The following is a 14,648-nucleotide window of genomic DNA, read 5'->3' as shown; positions in this document are numbered from 1 at the left end:
GAGAAACTTCCTTTATGTTCCTTTAAAACATCCAAAAAAACACACCAAAGTCAAGCTGTTTTGACGTCATGAGATGAGTTTTCCTGCTTCGGTGTTAGTTTTAATACAGGAGAAAACATCAGAGCATACTTCTTGAAGACATTCTGATCTAATTTTTGCAACATCTTCTCTCTATTGCCCAACTCCCTAACCGTTACAGCAAAGAAAAGGAGTGTTTGATGATTGATCACAGCTACATATTTTGTTCACCTATTGGAACAATGACTAACTAACAGTAAGTCATGTGTGATGCAGTAAAAGCTAAAGATGGTGATACAGGCAAGGATAGCCACATGTCTTTAGTAAATTCTGTTAAACAGAACATGTTGCTGTTTGTGTGCTGTGTGTATCCGGAGTCTGTAACACACAGAGGGAAAGAGACATAGAACAGAAGATTTTTGCTATTGATTAATTAATTGAAAAAAGATTTGCAACATGGCAAAATATTTTGGTTATGCTGAAGGCTGTTTGACAAACATTTCTCTATTCTTTTGTCAAGCCCTTCTCTGCTGTTGTTTGGTACCGCATTTAATTTACATCATATTCATGTATAGCCCCTCCAAAAAATAGAACAACAAAGGACTGACAGACTAATTCAATAAAAGTCTTTAGAGTTACTAATTAAATGCGGGATACGCATGCAAATGTGTTTGGCTTTGCTAACAATGTTTGCAATGTTTATTTGTGTGTTTTAATGTTATATTGTAGACAGAGTGTACCCAGAATCATGAATTTGTTTACAAAAAAGGATTACTGGAATATTACCCATGTGCAAACGTGCAGGCACCCTTATTCTGCCTGAAGGAAGACTATCTTTATTTTCAAGTATATTAAAGCTCACAGTCTGAATCGCTTCGTTATGCAAGGTGGTCTAACCTTAAAGAGGAACAGTGTTGTGAGCATTGGAGGATTTGTGTTTGCCTTCACTTTCATGGGTTTGCGTGTGTGTTTCTGCGTGTGTGCATTTGCAGACTTTTTGGTGTGTTGTGGGATTTCTGTGCGTGTGAAGTTGAAGACGTAAACAGGACCTGAAGGAACAGGAAGCACTTCCTGCTTTCCGGGTAGACAGTAGTACATAAACACCACACACATACCTGTACATACATACATTCCCATATAACCAACCGTGGACTATGATTCTACATGGACCAAGTGTGGAACCCTGTTTCTGATCATTTTTTTAAAACCAAAAATAGTATAGAAAATGTACTTTAAAGGTTTTTTATGATTATATTACTGCTATGCGTACCCTTTCTTTCACCTAATGATTTTTTGTTTACTGCAAAGACTTTCTCTTTCATTCAAGAATGCATCATTTAATTTTAATGTTATGAATCTTTAACCTTTTCTCTGTGGTAAAAACATTATCAGACCAGTATAAAAGACATATCTGCTCATACGTCAATGTTCCTATATCTAGTGTCAGCTCTCTCCACACAAACATATGTCTCCTACATGTGGAAGCCATTTCTAAGACACATGTTGTATCCATTAGTCTCAATCAGCCGGCTTCAGATATGAAAGCCACTAGTGAGAACTGTTGCCCTCAACACTGCCTAATGTCTAGTTTAAAGATATGTGTGTATAATAGCAAATTTATGTCACTAGCTAGCAGTGTACATGTCTATCTGTCATTACCATTCACCTGCTCATCCTTATTTTACTTTCTTGTAATTACTTTGACACTCTTAAGGACGTTTTAAAGGAGGTGACATATGTTACTCTCTCCAAAGACCCAGTCAGTTCAAGGTCCCATTTTTTAATTCTCTGTTTACACATCATGTTTAATATTCCTATAATCAGTTAATCAATTAGCAATTAGCCCATCAAAATCAGCTAGTAAATGATAATAGTCCATTGTTCTATGCACCTGGTATCCATTTTATCCAAATGTTGAGGATGGATCATGAAAAATTAATATTTCACCATGCCCTGGCGGGCAACAATTGACTTTAATGACTGTAGACAGTTGGCAGGCTTTTGAAAATATCGAGGTCAGTAACATCATTCAAACAAAAAGCGCTTTAGGTGGCATTTATTAGTTATACTGATCCTCTTCCTCATGTTGTTTTGATCTCGCTCTCTGGAAGCTGCTTTTGGGGGCAATTATGTCATTATCAAAGCCACACGAAGGCTCAGTGTAAGCAAACTTCGGGGAAAGGAAAGGACAGCCTTCTTCGGTGGAAGGTCGATGACTCCACAACAATCATTTCAAGAAGAGGCCAGTATTACTTCATCCGGGAAATACAGATTTGAATTATTCTTGCAAAGCAGCTCCTTGGGAATGTAACAAAAGTAGAAGCACTAGTTGTGAAAGTACCAGTGTATCTCTGCCCTTGAGTTAATGTATAGAAAATATGCAACAAATACATACACAGAGTATCTAAATATCTGTTTAACACCTGTGCATTCCTCCTGAGTATGTGTTTATTTATCTGGTCAACTGAACCCCTCCATAGAAAAGTGTAGTAGTCTGCTCCTTACTTTCATCTAGACCCTTGCTGCCAACGGAGTACCACGGGTTAAAGGGTGTAGGTCTTGTGACTCAGTCAAAGATTTCTCTCTGTAAATGTTCAAAACCACTATTGTTGGAGCTAAACACATCCCCACCAAACCCCTAGTGCCATCCAAGCAGGCCTTCAACCAATTGTGTGCTGGCATCGGCATCAAACCACCAAACCGCGCAACCTCAGAGCCATTTCTGAGATCTGAGAAAGATGAGCCTCTAATTCAAATCAGACCAGAACAATCAAGAGCCGCTGAGGAGATCGGGCTGTGTGTTTACACGTGTGGGTGAGTATGTGTATTTGTTTGTGCACGCTTCACTGTCTATGTGTGTGTGTGTGTGTGTGTGTTCATGTATGTGCGTGTCCATGTGTGTTTCTAATTTGGTGTATGTTCACGTGTCAGTGGACCTGAAGGGGCGATTCAGAGGAATTTCAGTTTCCTGGTAAACAAACAGTAAACCATTGAAACAAAAACATGTGGATCACAAAGGGTAGTGGTTTAAGCATAAACTCAACAGATACACACACATATCAACACACACATACAGGTTATGTGATCTGGCAAGTGGTGCGACATATCCTGGATCACCTGCAGGGGAGCACAACCTGCTGCTCCTCTGGGTATGATCTCTGAGGGGTAGTGTTGATTCACAGACAACAGAGAGCTGAGCCGAGGTTACCTGCTGCTTTTTTAAAATACCTTTCTACTGCCTCACTGAGGCTTCTTTAGAGACACACTTCTAATGTGTATACAAAAGGAGGTCTCGTAGGTGTGTACACCCCTTTGGCAAAGGCACACGGTACATATGCACCCCACCAGCCATAGATGAGAGCAAACAGGCATTCAAAATACACCAGATGAGTTAATAAAGTGAAACTTCATCATATAGCCTTTATTGGCTCCAGAGGGGAAATTCAGTGATAGCAGCTGGAAGACAGGCTGAGAGGTAAGTGAAAGAATGAAATAAAATGAAATTAATAAGGAGAATTACTAAAAATAAGGAAGTAATCTATGATCTACACCATGTATATACATATAGTATATAGTATATTTATGTAGTAAATGAACAATGACAAAAATATACACACCATGCAGTAACGGAATATTACTTTCACAGACATACAGCCTGACCGATATATTGGTTAGCAGATATTATCAGCTGATATTGGCCTATCACAGATCAGTATCAACATGAATGCTGTCTGATATGTGCCAATATGGAAAAACATTTTTTTTACCAAACATAATGCAGAAAAACATGCTTGGGGTAACTCAGTATAATCAAATTCCCCGCAAAGTTTACTCTGTCAGTGCTCGGGTGAAAATAAAGTTTATTGTTAAAGGTGCAAATGTAAGACTTTTAGTTCAAAACATTTATCATTATCAACAGTATGTGAATAAATAACAATTTTGACGTTGTCAAAGACATCTATGCTATGTGTTCAGAATATAATATTTAACATGCTAAAAGGCCTCAAAACCTCTTTCTCCCAGAGGTCCAAAGCTCTTGTGCTGGTGGTGCAGCACCAACACAGACACTCACACTAACTGACCTAACAAGCCAACAGTAGCTACAGTCATGGATGTAGAAAAGAATACAGTTAGCAGCATTTAGCAATTTATCTGGCAATATGCTGCTCCTATTTGTTAGGAGTATGAATTCAAGGTGGCCATTTCATACAGTGTTACACCTTTGAGTTTGCTTGATAACCAAAAAGCTGAAGTTCTCAAATGATTGTAGTGAGTAAAAAACACAGTATTTTCCTGCAAAATGTATCGAAGTGGAAGTATAAAGTTGCAAAAAATGGAAATACTCAAGTAAAGTATAAGCACCTCGAAATTGTACTCAATAGCAGTACTTGAGTAGACATACTTAGTTACATTCCATCACTGCTTCAGTCGGTGGTGCACCATTCAGACTCAAATGGGTGCACACATTCACACTCGTGCTGACTCGTCTCTAAAATCATAACGATAGAGATAAGAGTTGAGAAAATTGCAAAGGAGACACAATAAGATGAGGATAAGAGCGACCGAGCAGAAGAATGTTCAGCAGAGCGGAGTTAGTGGAGACGACGCAGTAGCCGCTCTCTGGCCAGCACTAATGACTGGAACTGATTGAAACCACACACAAACCACAAGGGGTTCTGACCAGGACAAAGGATAATACAAAGAGAAGAAGAAGACCACAGCAACGGCATGGCTTTATGTGTATCTCTCAACAGATATACACACCCATACATGAATACACACACAAAGGGAGGAAAAGAGGGGGCAATTGTTCAGCTGTAAAGCAGCCAAAAGCTGAAAGCACACACAGAGAAACATATACCCACTAACACACACACGCATTCATTGCACAGAGGGGCTGTGAGAGTGCAGTACTGGAATATGTCCAAAATCAGAGATTATAGCTGCTGAGAGAATGAAGCAGTGTAAGCTCATTAAAGACAAAAACTGTCTGCTGTTGAACAGACTTAAGGGGTGTTTAATTGTGTTACTTTGTCTCTGAGATTCCTCTGGTTCCTGGGAAAATACTGAGCAGCTGCTTTGCTGACTGAGTGCTATTCTGCTGCACCAGGACACCGCCACCAGATCCACAAACACAAACCATACAGGACAACATATGGATGCTAAGGACAAACAGTGGTTGTAAGCGGTGGAGGACAAACAGGCTTTCACACGGAGTTGAGAGAGCGGCGGAATTAAAAGGAATTCACGGAGCGTTAACGAAAAGTAAATAATCACAAACAAACCGTATACGCCCTGCTTGAATGCATATATTGGCAGGCTGATGTTGGTATTAGTGTGCACATTGGCAAACATGCAAAATGAAAAGTGCAGCAATATACATTTTACAGGATAACATTTTTATAAATAATACATATAGAGACCTTGAAGAAAGGTGCAAAATAAAAGTTTATCTTTTCCCCAAAAACTTTATTACGATTGTGAATGAATAATTTTACATTTGTCGAGTCCAAATTGATTATTTTGTTTATCCCTGCATTATCTCTGTGATAGTTTGGGGTTGAATGTTATACAATATACAATAACGCCGTTAAATGACACCTTGTTGTGATATCTCATATAAATCACTGTCAATTTTTGCAATAGATTTTATTGTTCAACTGTTGAATATCTTCACTCAGACATAACCCTATTACAAAATGTTTGTGATGAAAATGACCGATCTGGACTGATTTCAACACATCAATATCAATATATCAAGGATCAATATTTGCCTTAAACTGTAAGAGACTATGACCACAGACATGGACAGGTAAGCATCAAACCCGTCACTGTACAGACCCCTGGCTCAAGAATCTCAACGAAAACAGACATTTTGCCAGGTAGTTTTTACTATCACATGTTGACACTATCTGTCAACAGTAATGGACATGGGTTATGAGGATTTGGAGACATTACTAGAGTCAGTAGGTGGTATGTGTGTGTGTGTGTGGGGGGGGGGGGGGGGTGGGAGAGAGAGAGAGAGAGAGAGAGAGAGAGAGAGAGAGAGAGAGGCCACCCGAGCAGCAGCAGCTTCTCAAATGTTTGCGAGGTGGTGAAGGGAAGAAAAAAAAGCACGCTCATTTTCTTAGTTCAAATATGCTGTAAAAATGCCTCAAATTGCTCCTAGTTTATTTCAATCTCTGTGAGAAACCAAATTAGACACAAGCCTCAACAACCTCAGGGACCAAAAAGGGACAAGTAAGCAAATAGCTACATCTACACACTGCAGCAAAGAGAGAGGGAGAGATAAAATAAACACACTGTTGTTCAGACTATGATGTAGACGGAGGAATTATCCTGTATAACAGAGCAAGAGGATGAACAAAGTCACACGAGCAAAGGTCTGAACATGTGGCAATGGGCTGATATGTTGAAAGCAGTGCTGAAAATATCAGACCAATGTTTTTTGATTAATTACAGCTGAGACTGGGTTTGTGATAATAAACTCCAGGCCTGCATTCAACAAGACACGTCTTACCAAGCGTTATCCTTAATCTTATTTTTACACAAAGGGAATGCTTGTTGCTGAGGTCAATAATTAATATATATTCGTTGATGATGTCATGTCTAACAAGGCAGTTGACTAAAAGTTTTGATATATTGATAAGTCCCTAGTCAAACAGATGTACACTTGATCTAGCTTAAGCTAGCGTTAGCTTATCAGACTGAAAAGATGAAGTGCTTCACAGCCCAAATCCTGAAGAGCCAGATTCAGGGCTCTTGAGATGAGAAGTTTAAAACAATATGACGTGCTTAAGAAGTTTAAGTGGGTAATTCTAACAATTAATCACTTTCTGTCACCTGTCAATCATTTAGTAATGGCCTACTTGACTGCAAACATGCAAACTCCAAGCTAAACTATATCAAGTTGTTTATGCAATCGTACTACAAGGAATATTTATCTGGTTATGAAACAGTTTCGATTTGATACTGATGTTGCTGAATGACTTACACAGGCAAATATAGTCATCGGAAGATGGGATATTTCAATTAGAGGTGTGGTTCTTGCATCCCGATGCCAGTATAGAAGATTCTGCATCCATGCAGTGACAGATAAGCCATGACCTGAGGAGGCGCTGCCAACGTTGCGGTTCAACTCAGAGAGAGGTGTGTGCAGCAGAGCCATGGTTGTGATATTTGCCACATTCAAGAAGTGCTCTGCTGAGATGTGAAAAACAATTAAAAGGACTTTGTAAATAAAAAGGGAGCTAAGATTTAGCTGACTGCTGGTTAAAACTGAAATAAAAGCAGCCCTGTGCAATATAAAGTATACGATATACAGAGATGTATCATCGTCCTAATAAAATCAATTCAAATCAAATGAATCAGGCCAGCGAAGATCCAAACCTCTAATATCTGCATGCCATAAGGTTGTATTCCGATTTATCCAGGTCAGACATTTCATTATCTATCTTTATGTGTGTATATATATGTGTGTGTGTGTGTGTGTGTGTGTGTGTGTGTGTGTGCGTGTGTTTGTGTGTATATCAGCACCGACACAGAGAAACATAGAGTAACAGAAAGAAACATAAACACACACAAAAGCAGTGAGGTGGGCGAAAAAAAGGAAGAGAAAAAAAAGAGTGAAAGAGATGCCGGTGGTGAAAGAGAATGTGGGAATCTAGCACGTGGTGGTAAGAGGCTCCTATATAAACAGACAGCCTCATTGCATCTTCATGCCTGAGTGAGAGCAACACTCACAACAGCGAGAGGCGCACATCTGTCCACACACACGCACACACACACACGCAGCACCATTCAGTGGCCTTGTAATGACTGAGCAGAGCTTTATTGACTTTCAGCAGAAAAGACTGCTGGCCAAGCATGGGGTAGCAAGAGGGCTCAAACTCTCATCCAGTGCATCGTGATTGGCTGTCACCCATGCTGATGCTGCCAGCTCATTGCCATAATTAAACTATGGCCTCAAAAAATAACCATAGTCATGAATCACACCCATGACATAGTGTCGACCAAACTGAACAGAGAGATTCCGAGTGCCATTATCAGACACAGGGCTATTACTTTGGAATGTGTTTAATTGTACGTATGTTACGATGACTTGGCAAGAACCTACTGAACACACAGAGTATCGTTGCAAAAGCATCAGTTAAAAGAGCTTGGCACAGCACGGCAGGGCAACTTTTGGTCTGACACCTTGAAGTCAGTCAAAGCCTGGACATTTTTTGGCATGTGTCATTTCAGTGTAGTCTTGTATGCCACTGGGGGGAAAAAAACATCTGGTCTGATTCTGCCAATAAGGGAAAGACGAACAATCAGAACTTTAGGCAGTATTATAAATGGGCATGTCATCTTCCTAATAGCCAGCTATCTACATTCATGAATAGCAGGTGTGGTGTGTTGTTGTAAGTTAACTTACTGTAAGCCGTGTTTCCACCATAAAGTTTGATTAAGTTTCGTTACGTATTAGTACAGTAAACCCCAGACAGAACTCTTGAATGTAAGCAGGGTCGGTGCTTGGGCAATCGAGCTGACGCCCTTTACTTTTTCTGAAAATGCGAAACAACACCCAGACTTTTCTTGATCTGAGAAGCTTTGGGCAAAACAGCATGATGCACCTGTGGAGTGGGCCTGTGTGCACAATGAGCCGTCATGTGTATTAATGGAAGACACACAGCAGCTCTGCTCCTCACAATATTTCAACTTCTTAAAACCGCTAACAAAACATGACACTCGGTACGAGGGAGGAGCGTGCAGTTGCACCGTACCATAGGAAAAGAATGGTGATGCATTTCTGTGTGATTGGTCACATAAACTGTACATTAACTTTCCCTTGGCTCCACCCTCTCCAGTCACTGACACTTTCCTACCTCTGGCCCTGTCTCATTTGCTAAACCACACATATCACAGCGGGCTACGCTACTCTTGCAGCAACAAGAACGTCTTTAAAGGGTTTTTCTTCTTGGCATGTGGTTGTTGATTACAACAAGTGACAAGCTTTGTTTGATACAAAACTGATGAAAATACAAGAGAGTTAAGGAGATCCAACATCAGAGCACATCTTTCAGTACCGGGATAAAATGTTGGCTGTTAGTGTTTCCCTAAGTTAGTCACTGTCATAGGCCACATATTGACATTTCTACAAAATGACCACAGTTCAGGGCTGCTTTCAACATGTAAGTGTGTAAACACTGGATGTTTTTGACAAGGGACATCGGCTTTTTACATCTGTAAGTGTGACACCACTGGATAGTTTTCAAGATGACCTGGGGGCATCACCAGCTGTGTTTGCTGCGATAGAACTGGCTGTTTTTTGCAGAGACCTCGGAAAATCTCCAGCTGTGTTTGTGGCGACCAAGACAGGCATCTTAAACCAAAACATGATCTATTTTGATCTCTAACCAAGTGTTTTTTTGTGCCTAAACCTAACCACAGCTCAAGCATAACAGATCTTCAACAGATCCATGGTTTGCAGACACATGCATAGCCAACATCTATTCTGGTGATTGATTTGGTAACAATCTGACGTGGACTCTGAGGTTGACACATGACTTTACAGAAGTAATGACATTGGATCAATGTGTAAAACATTAATTTAACCGCTCCTAGCATGTGTAGCAGCTTGGACAGGAATACAGATTGCCATCTTGGAACCTATAATCCATTTGTAATAATGTATCCAGGAGCAAAAAGCCTGAGTTAGATTTACTGTATATGTGCCTGTTGTGTTTCCCTGCACCCTGCAGGCAGAGGGGGGTGGGTTTGGCAGGGTGGGAAGCAAAGCGCTGAAAGCAGGGCCTTGTTGCCCACAGAGGTAGCCTGACCAATCTTCTCCTCCCCACCCTGGCTCACCTACTACCCTCAATGTACACACACACACGACCAGTCAGCCAGACAGCAGTCTAACTTTAGTGGGTGAAGCCACAGTTCTACTTTGTGTTGGCTTCCTAAGGGGGAGAGCACAGGTAAAGTCAGCTCAGCCACGAGAACATGTTCAGGCACACACCAGCTGTTTAATATCTCTAAAACTCTTCGCAGAGGCATTATCATTAAATCTGATGCTGTACTTAGACTCGTCGTGGTGAACCGCAGTGTATCAGAAAACAGAGATGTGCGTGTGTGCGTCCTATATATTTTACACATTGGATACAGTAATAATTATACATTTGGTTGAGACTTGAGAAAAAAAACAGAAAAACTTAAAGAAAGCCATCAACCATTGAAGTGGCGGTCTCCCATGGCAACAGGCCACTTAAATCTCTGCACACCTCCCTAACTGTTTACCACACCTACCCCAGTTACCCCATAGGACCTGCAGCCTGCTGAGAAGCAGGCAGTGCTGCTGTATTCTCATTGAAAGTTGAGGAAACTCAAGTCATTTTGTCTGATCCCGGATGACTCATTCAGGCACAATACTTCCACAAGTCCTGTTGTTCCCACTCTGGCATCAGTCAGCTCTTACCATGACCAATCACACAAGGGGGAGGGTCATGAGTTCATTCCCAAATTCCCAGGGGTCCAATTTAAGCGTTCCGTGGAGCTGGATTGTCCCTGACCCCTCAGATCATCCAAGGCGGCACGTCCCCCCACATCTCCCATCACCCCGGTACACAACTGTTTTATCAGTCAGTGAGAAGACCTCTGACCTGATGACTCATTATGACGTCCACCAAAAAACACAAAGTGATTAATTGTCGGAATTAGTGGGGAGTCACTAGAACAAAATCTCTGACTTTTGAAAGTTTTTAACCGTGTGACTCATTCCACTTTGGAAAAACTGACACGGACGTGTATGCACTATCACAAAAGTAAATAAATGGGTCCATTCTTGTTTCTCCTATAGCTTGTTAAGGAAGGAAAATGTGTTTCATGCAGCCATACATTCACATATATGCCGGCCAACCTCTGCCCACAATCAGGTCGACATGAATGAAAGAGCATGGAGAGGCTTTCGCTCTCAGCACTTAATCCTCTAAGTCCCATTTTTCATAATAAAAGGCTCGCACACACCAAAAAAAAAACAAAAAAAAACAAAAGGAGGTTTAATTGAACTTGGTGGTTGTGGTTATACACATAAGTCTATTCAAGGCATGTTCAGACTCATCACAAACTATTTGTTGATTCTCTTTCTCAAACACTAAGCACATACACGCAGAAAGAATAACCGGCTACACACCAGAGTCCCGACAGCTGTTTGTTTTAAAAAAAAATTCTCCTTACCTTCACTTGGACAGGGATCAGGGTTCTGGCAGCCGTTTGCTGTCTCTGTGGTCGAGGTTGTGTGTGAACTGGGTGGTGCAGCGGGAAAACTGGGGTCCCCATCATCAGGTGGCTCTGGGGAGATGGCAGGGGCGCTCCTCTCCTCATCCATGGGCGTGGAAGCAGGTGGAGGGGCCAAGGAGTGAGCCTGAGTCGCCGAGAGGAGGTAGACGAAGATATTATGACATAGAGTAGATGACTGTGACGCGAAAGCTCTGTCACTGATGTCTGGATTGGGTATCAAGCCATCAGGGCATGCTTAGTCAGGCAGGCAGGACTTGACGCAGCATGAATCCCTCTCACCACAACAGGAAGTGCCTAATAACAGCTTCCTTTGATTTAATAGTTTTTCAGTCTCTTTAAACTTGTGTTGTGAACAATAATAGTGGTCTCTGTTCATTTATGTATATGTGTACAGCCTTTCTAAGAGTTTCAAGCAGTCAAGATGAATCCTTTCAACGCTCAAACATGAGATGAAAAGACAAAGGGGGGGGGAAAAAAGAAGCACGGAGAAGAAAAGACCAAATCATTACCGAAAAAAAGGATGCCAAGCTTTCAGATAGTAGCAAATCGTCCATGTCGTGCTGACTCACGCACTAGAAATGTGCATGAAAATTTTGGATTTGAGTATTTCACTTAACATCTGCAACAACGGCAGAGAGCTTTTACAACCTATTGTGTTTCTGACAACCTTTTTACTTTAACTCTTTACTTTTAAACACAGCTATCTGTGCTTTATACTCCTTACGTGTTCAAATCAGGCTCCTTACTCTAGTTTTAATGCATTTGAGGGGGGAATTATGGGTTCTTTTATTATTTTTCATCATTGCACAACGCCTGCCCGTGCATACCGGGCACGGCACAAGTAGCAAGACAAAACAGCGTAAAAAGCCGGAAACAGACGGAGGGGGAGACGTGTTAATGTCTCATATGTGCACTGCAGAGACCCTGCAGCCCTCTGCCAGGATCTTCTCGTTTTCTCAATTTGTTGCCGTGCACGTGGCGCTTTACCAACCCAACATGTCGATATTTCACGTCCTGGGAATGAGACAATCAACAATCAGCTATCTTCCTGGTGCTTTTACAAATAGCTCCCACAAAACCTACTGATTTAATGTTTAAGTTTAATAGTCTTAAAAATGGACAGCAGAAATGTCCTCCAGAGGGAAACGTATTACTTTTATACTTTGAGTACATTTCAGAGCCTGTACTTTATTACTTTTACTTGAGTAAAGACGTTGAATCACTGCAGCAGTTATCAAATAAATGCATTGGATTTGATGTATAAGTAGAAAATGGCAATATTTAAGGAAAAACACATGTATGCTGTTGATGCCCTATATAAGAAGGGCCAAGGTCGCCTCCATCTGCTGAGCAGACAGAGGTCCCTCGGGGTGCAGAGGACATTACTTTGAACATTTTATGACACCGTGGTGGCATGATTTAACTTCTGGCATACTTGTCTGAGTCTTTTTCCCGGACTTGTTGCATCTTTAGCTGTTGTAACAAGTGGATTTCCCCGTTGGAGGATAAGTAAAGCTTATCTAATCTAACCTAATCTAATCTAATGTACCTTAAATTGTACTTAAGTAGAGCACATAAGTAAATTAATTTGGTTACATCCCATGGCTGAGCTGATCTAGTAGGCCTTATTTGTGTTGATATAAAGTTAAAACACAAATCTATAATACTTCAATAATATTAGCCTGATATCATTTTTGGCATAAGGACGCAGTCGTGGCTCTTTCTAGATGTCTGCTCAGTCACAAACAGTCTTCCTGTCGTTTAACCCTCACAATTGTTTATTTACCCGTAATAAGGCCACTGGTGTGTTTTATCTGATCTTTCACTCAGCAACAGAGAGCCAGGACGCTACTGGACACCTTCTTTAGCTCATTAATACGGGAAAAAGTTCAGTGTATGTGTCACGTGCCAACGTGTGTTTGGGGCGCGCCTCCCCCGCCACAGCAGCTCAGCTGGACAGCTGTTTGCGCGCTCCCGCGGCTCCGCTCCGCACTCGCTGCCCCCCAAAACTTTTGACAAGTTAAGCTGAGTTTTTCTGAAAGGCACTCGATGAGGCCAACTCTACAGAGCTTGTGTTCGACTCATACACTTTTCTTCACCTTGAAATGTCTGTAATTGACCGGGTTTTACACCTCAGGGGAGGTGAGAAGGTTCAGTTGTAGTTAGAAGTTTCGGGAAAGGAGAAAAAGACGCACCTCACATTTCGAAACTTTAAGCTTCTGGTTAAATAAAGGAACATTTACCCGGGTTTTCAAACAGTAACGTCTACGTTTACAGGGACATTTACGCTTACATTCAGCTTTATAGTACTAAATGTTGTTGTTTGGTAACGTCTTCTGTTTACCTTTATTGCATGTCTGCGCCCTGCTTCCCCTAAAACGAGTCTCTGCACGCTCAGACCGAGCTCAGCAGCAGTGTGGGGATCCTTCTTGTGTCTGGATTTAGACTTTTGATCAACAACAACAACAACAACAACGACAACAGCAGCATAGAAAGAAAAAAAGAAAAAAACAACCTCCTACCTTCTCTCTGGCTGGGACACGGTGCAGCCAAACCTTCGGCTAATTCATTCTCTGACCGCTCCAGGTGGACTTCTCGCCCTCCGACACCTTTCCCGTCCTCTTTCCCTCCACGCTCGTCACTTCACACGGCCACCAAATCAGTTTTCGACTCATGTACTTAGCCCCTCACCAAAAAAAAAAACAAACAATAAAAACCCCTCAGAATTCAATGCATTTTTCTCCAGCGAGGATAGTTTGTTCTCTCCGCCTCCAAAGTTTCTCTCTACGGCTCGCCCCGTCCTCCAGCACACCAGATGTTGGGGAAGTTTGTGTTGCCTCTGCAGGCAGCTCGCCGAGTGCTCTTTGTCTGCGCTGCAGGTTTCCTCAACTTCTACTGCTTTTTTCTGCAAACTACGTCCCAACACCACCACCAGCACCGTCCCCAAACTTGCTTGAACTCTTCCAGCAGTGTGGGCAGTATCCGTCCCGTGCGCTCGCTGTCTCCTCTCCCTTCACTCCCACTACACTGGCCGCAGACTTCTGTGCTGCACCGATTGGACAGGAAACTACAGTCAGCAGTGATTGTGCTTCCTCCAGGCTAGAAAACTGCTTGGGCTGAACTATACTGTCATATAATTACCCCTTAACCTGAACCAGACACTGCACTAACACAGGGGAGCTTTCATCAGGATTTTTATGAGCCCAGGGACCACATGTCTTGTCATTAATAATAGAACAAATGTTTGTGGGGAGAACTTCTTTTCATATATGTGTGTGTGTGTGTGTGTGTGTGTAGAAGAGCAAACAATGCTCACTCTTAATCACTTGAATGCAATGTTACATAGG

The 14,648-nt window shown here is 41.7% G+C and overlaps 1 protein-coding gene across 1 annotated transcript in view; it reads right to left on the bottom strand.

Moving 5' to 3' along the window:
- Nucleotides 1-14,350, bottom strand: part of mdfi (MyoD family inhibitor) — a 32,197-nt gene extending 17,847 nt beyond the window's left edge. Inside the window, exons 1-2 of the mRNA XM_030418729.1 lie at nucleotides 13,824-14,350; nucleotides 11,239-11,425 (exon numbers count right to left, since the gene is read on the bottom strand). Coding sequence (XP_030274589.1) covers nucleotides 11,239-11,389 — 151 coding nt within the window. The 5' untranslated portion in view covers nucleotides 11,390-11,425; nucleotides 13,824-14,350. The remainder of the gene's footprint in view (nucleotides 1-11,238; nucleotides 11,426-13,823) is intronic.
- Between the last annotated feature and the right edge of the window lie 298 nt (nucleotides 14,351-14,648).

This window comes from Sparus aurata, chromosome 6, assembly GCF_900880675.1.
Source record: "Sparus aurata chromosome 6, fSpaAur1.1, whole genome shotgun sequence".
Lineage (NCBI taxonomy): Eukaryota > Metazoa > Chordata > Actinopteri > Spariformes > Sparidae > Sparus > Sparus aurata.
The sequence above is the reverse complement of the archived record's forward strand: the minus strand, read 5'-3'. Positions and strand labels throughout refer to the sequence as shown.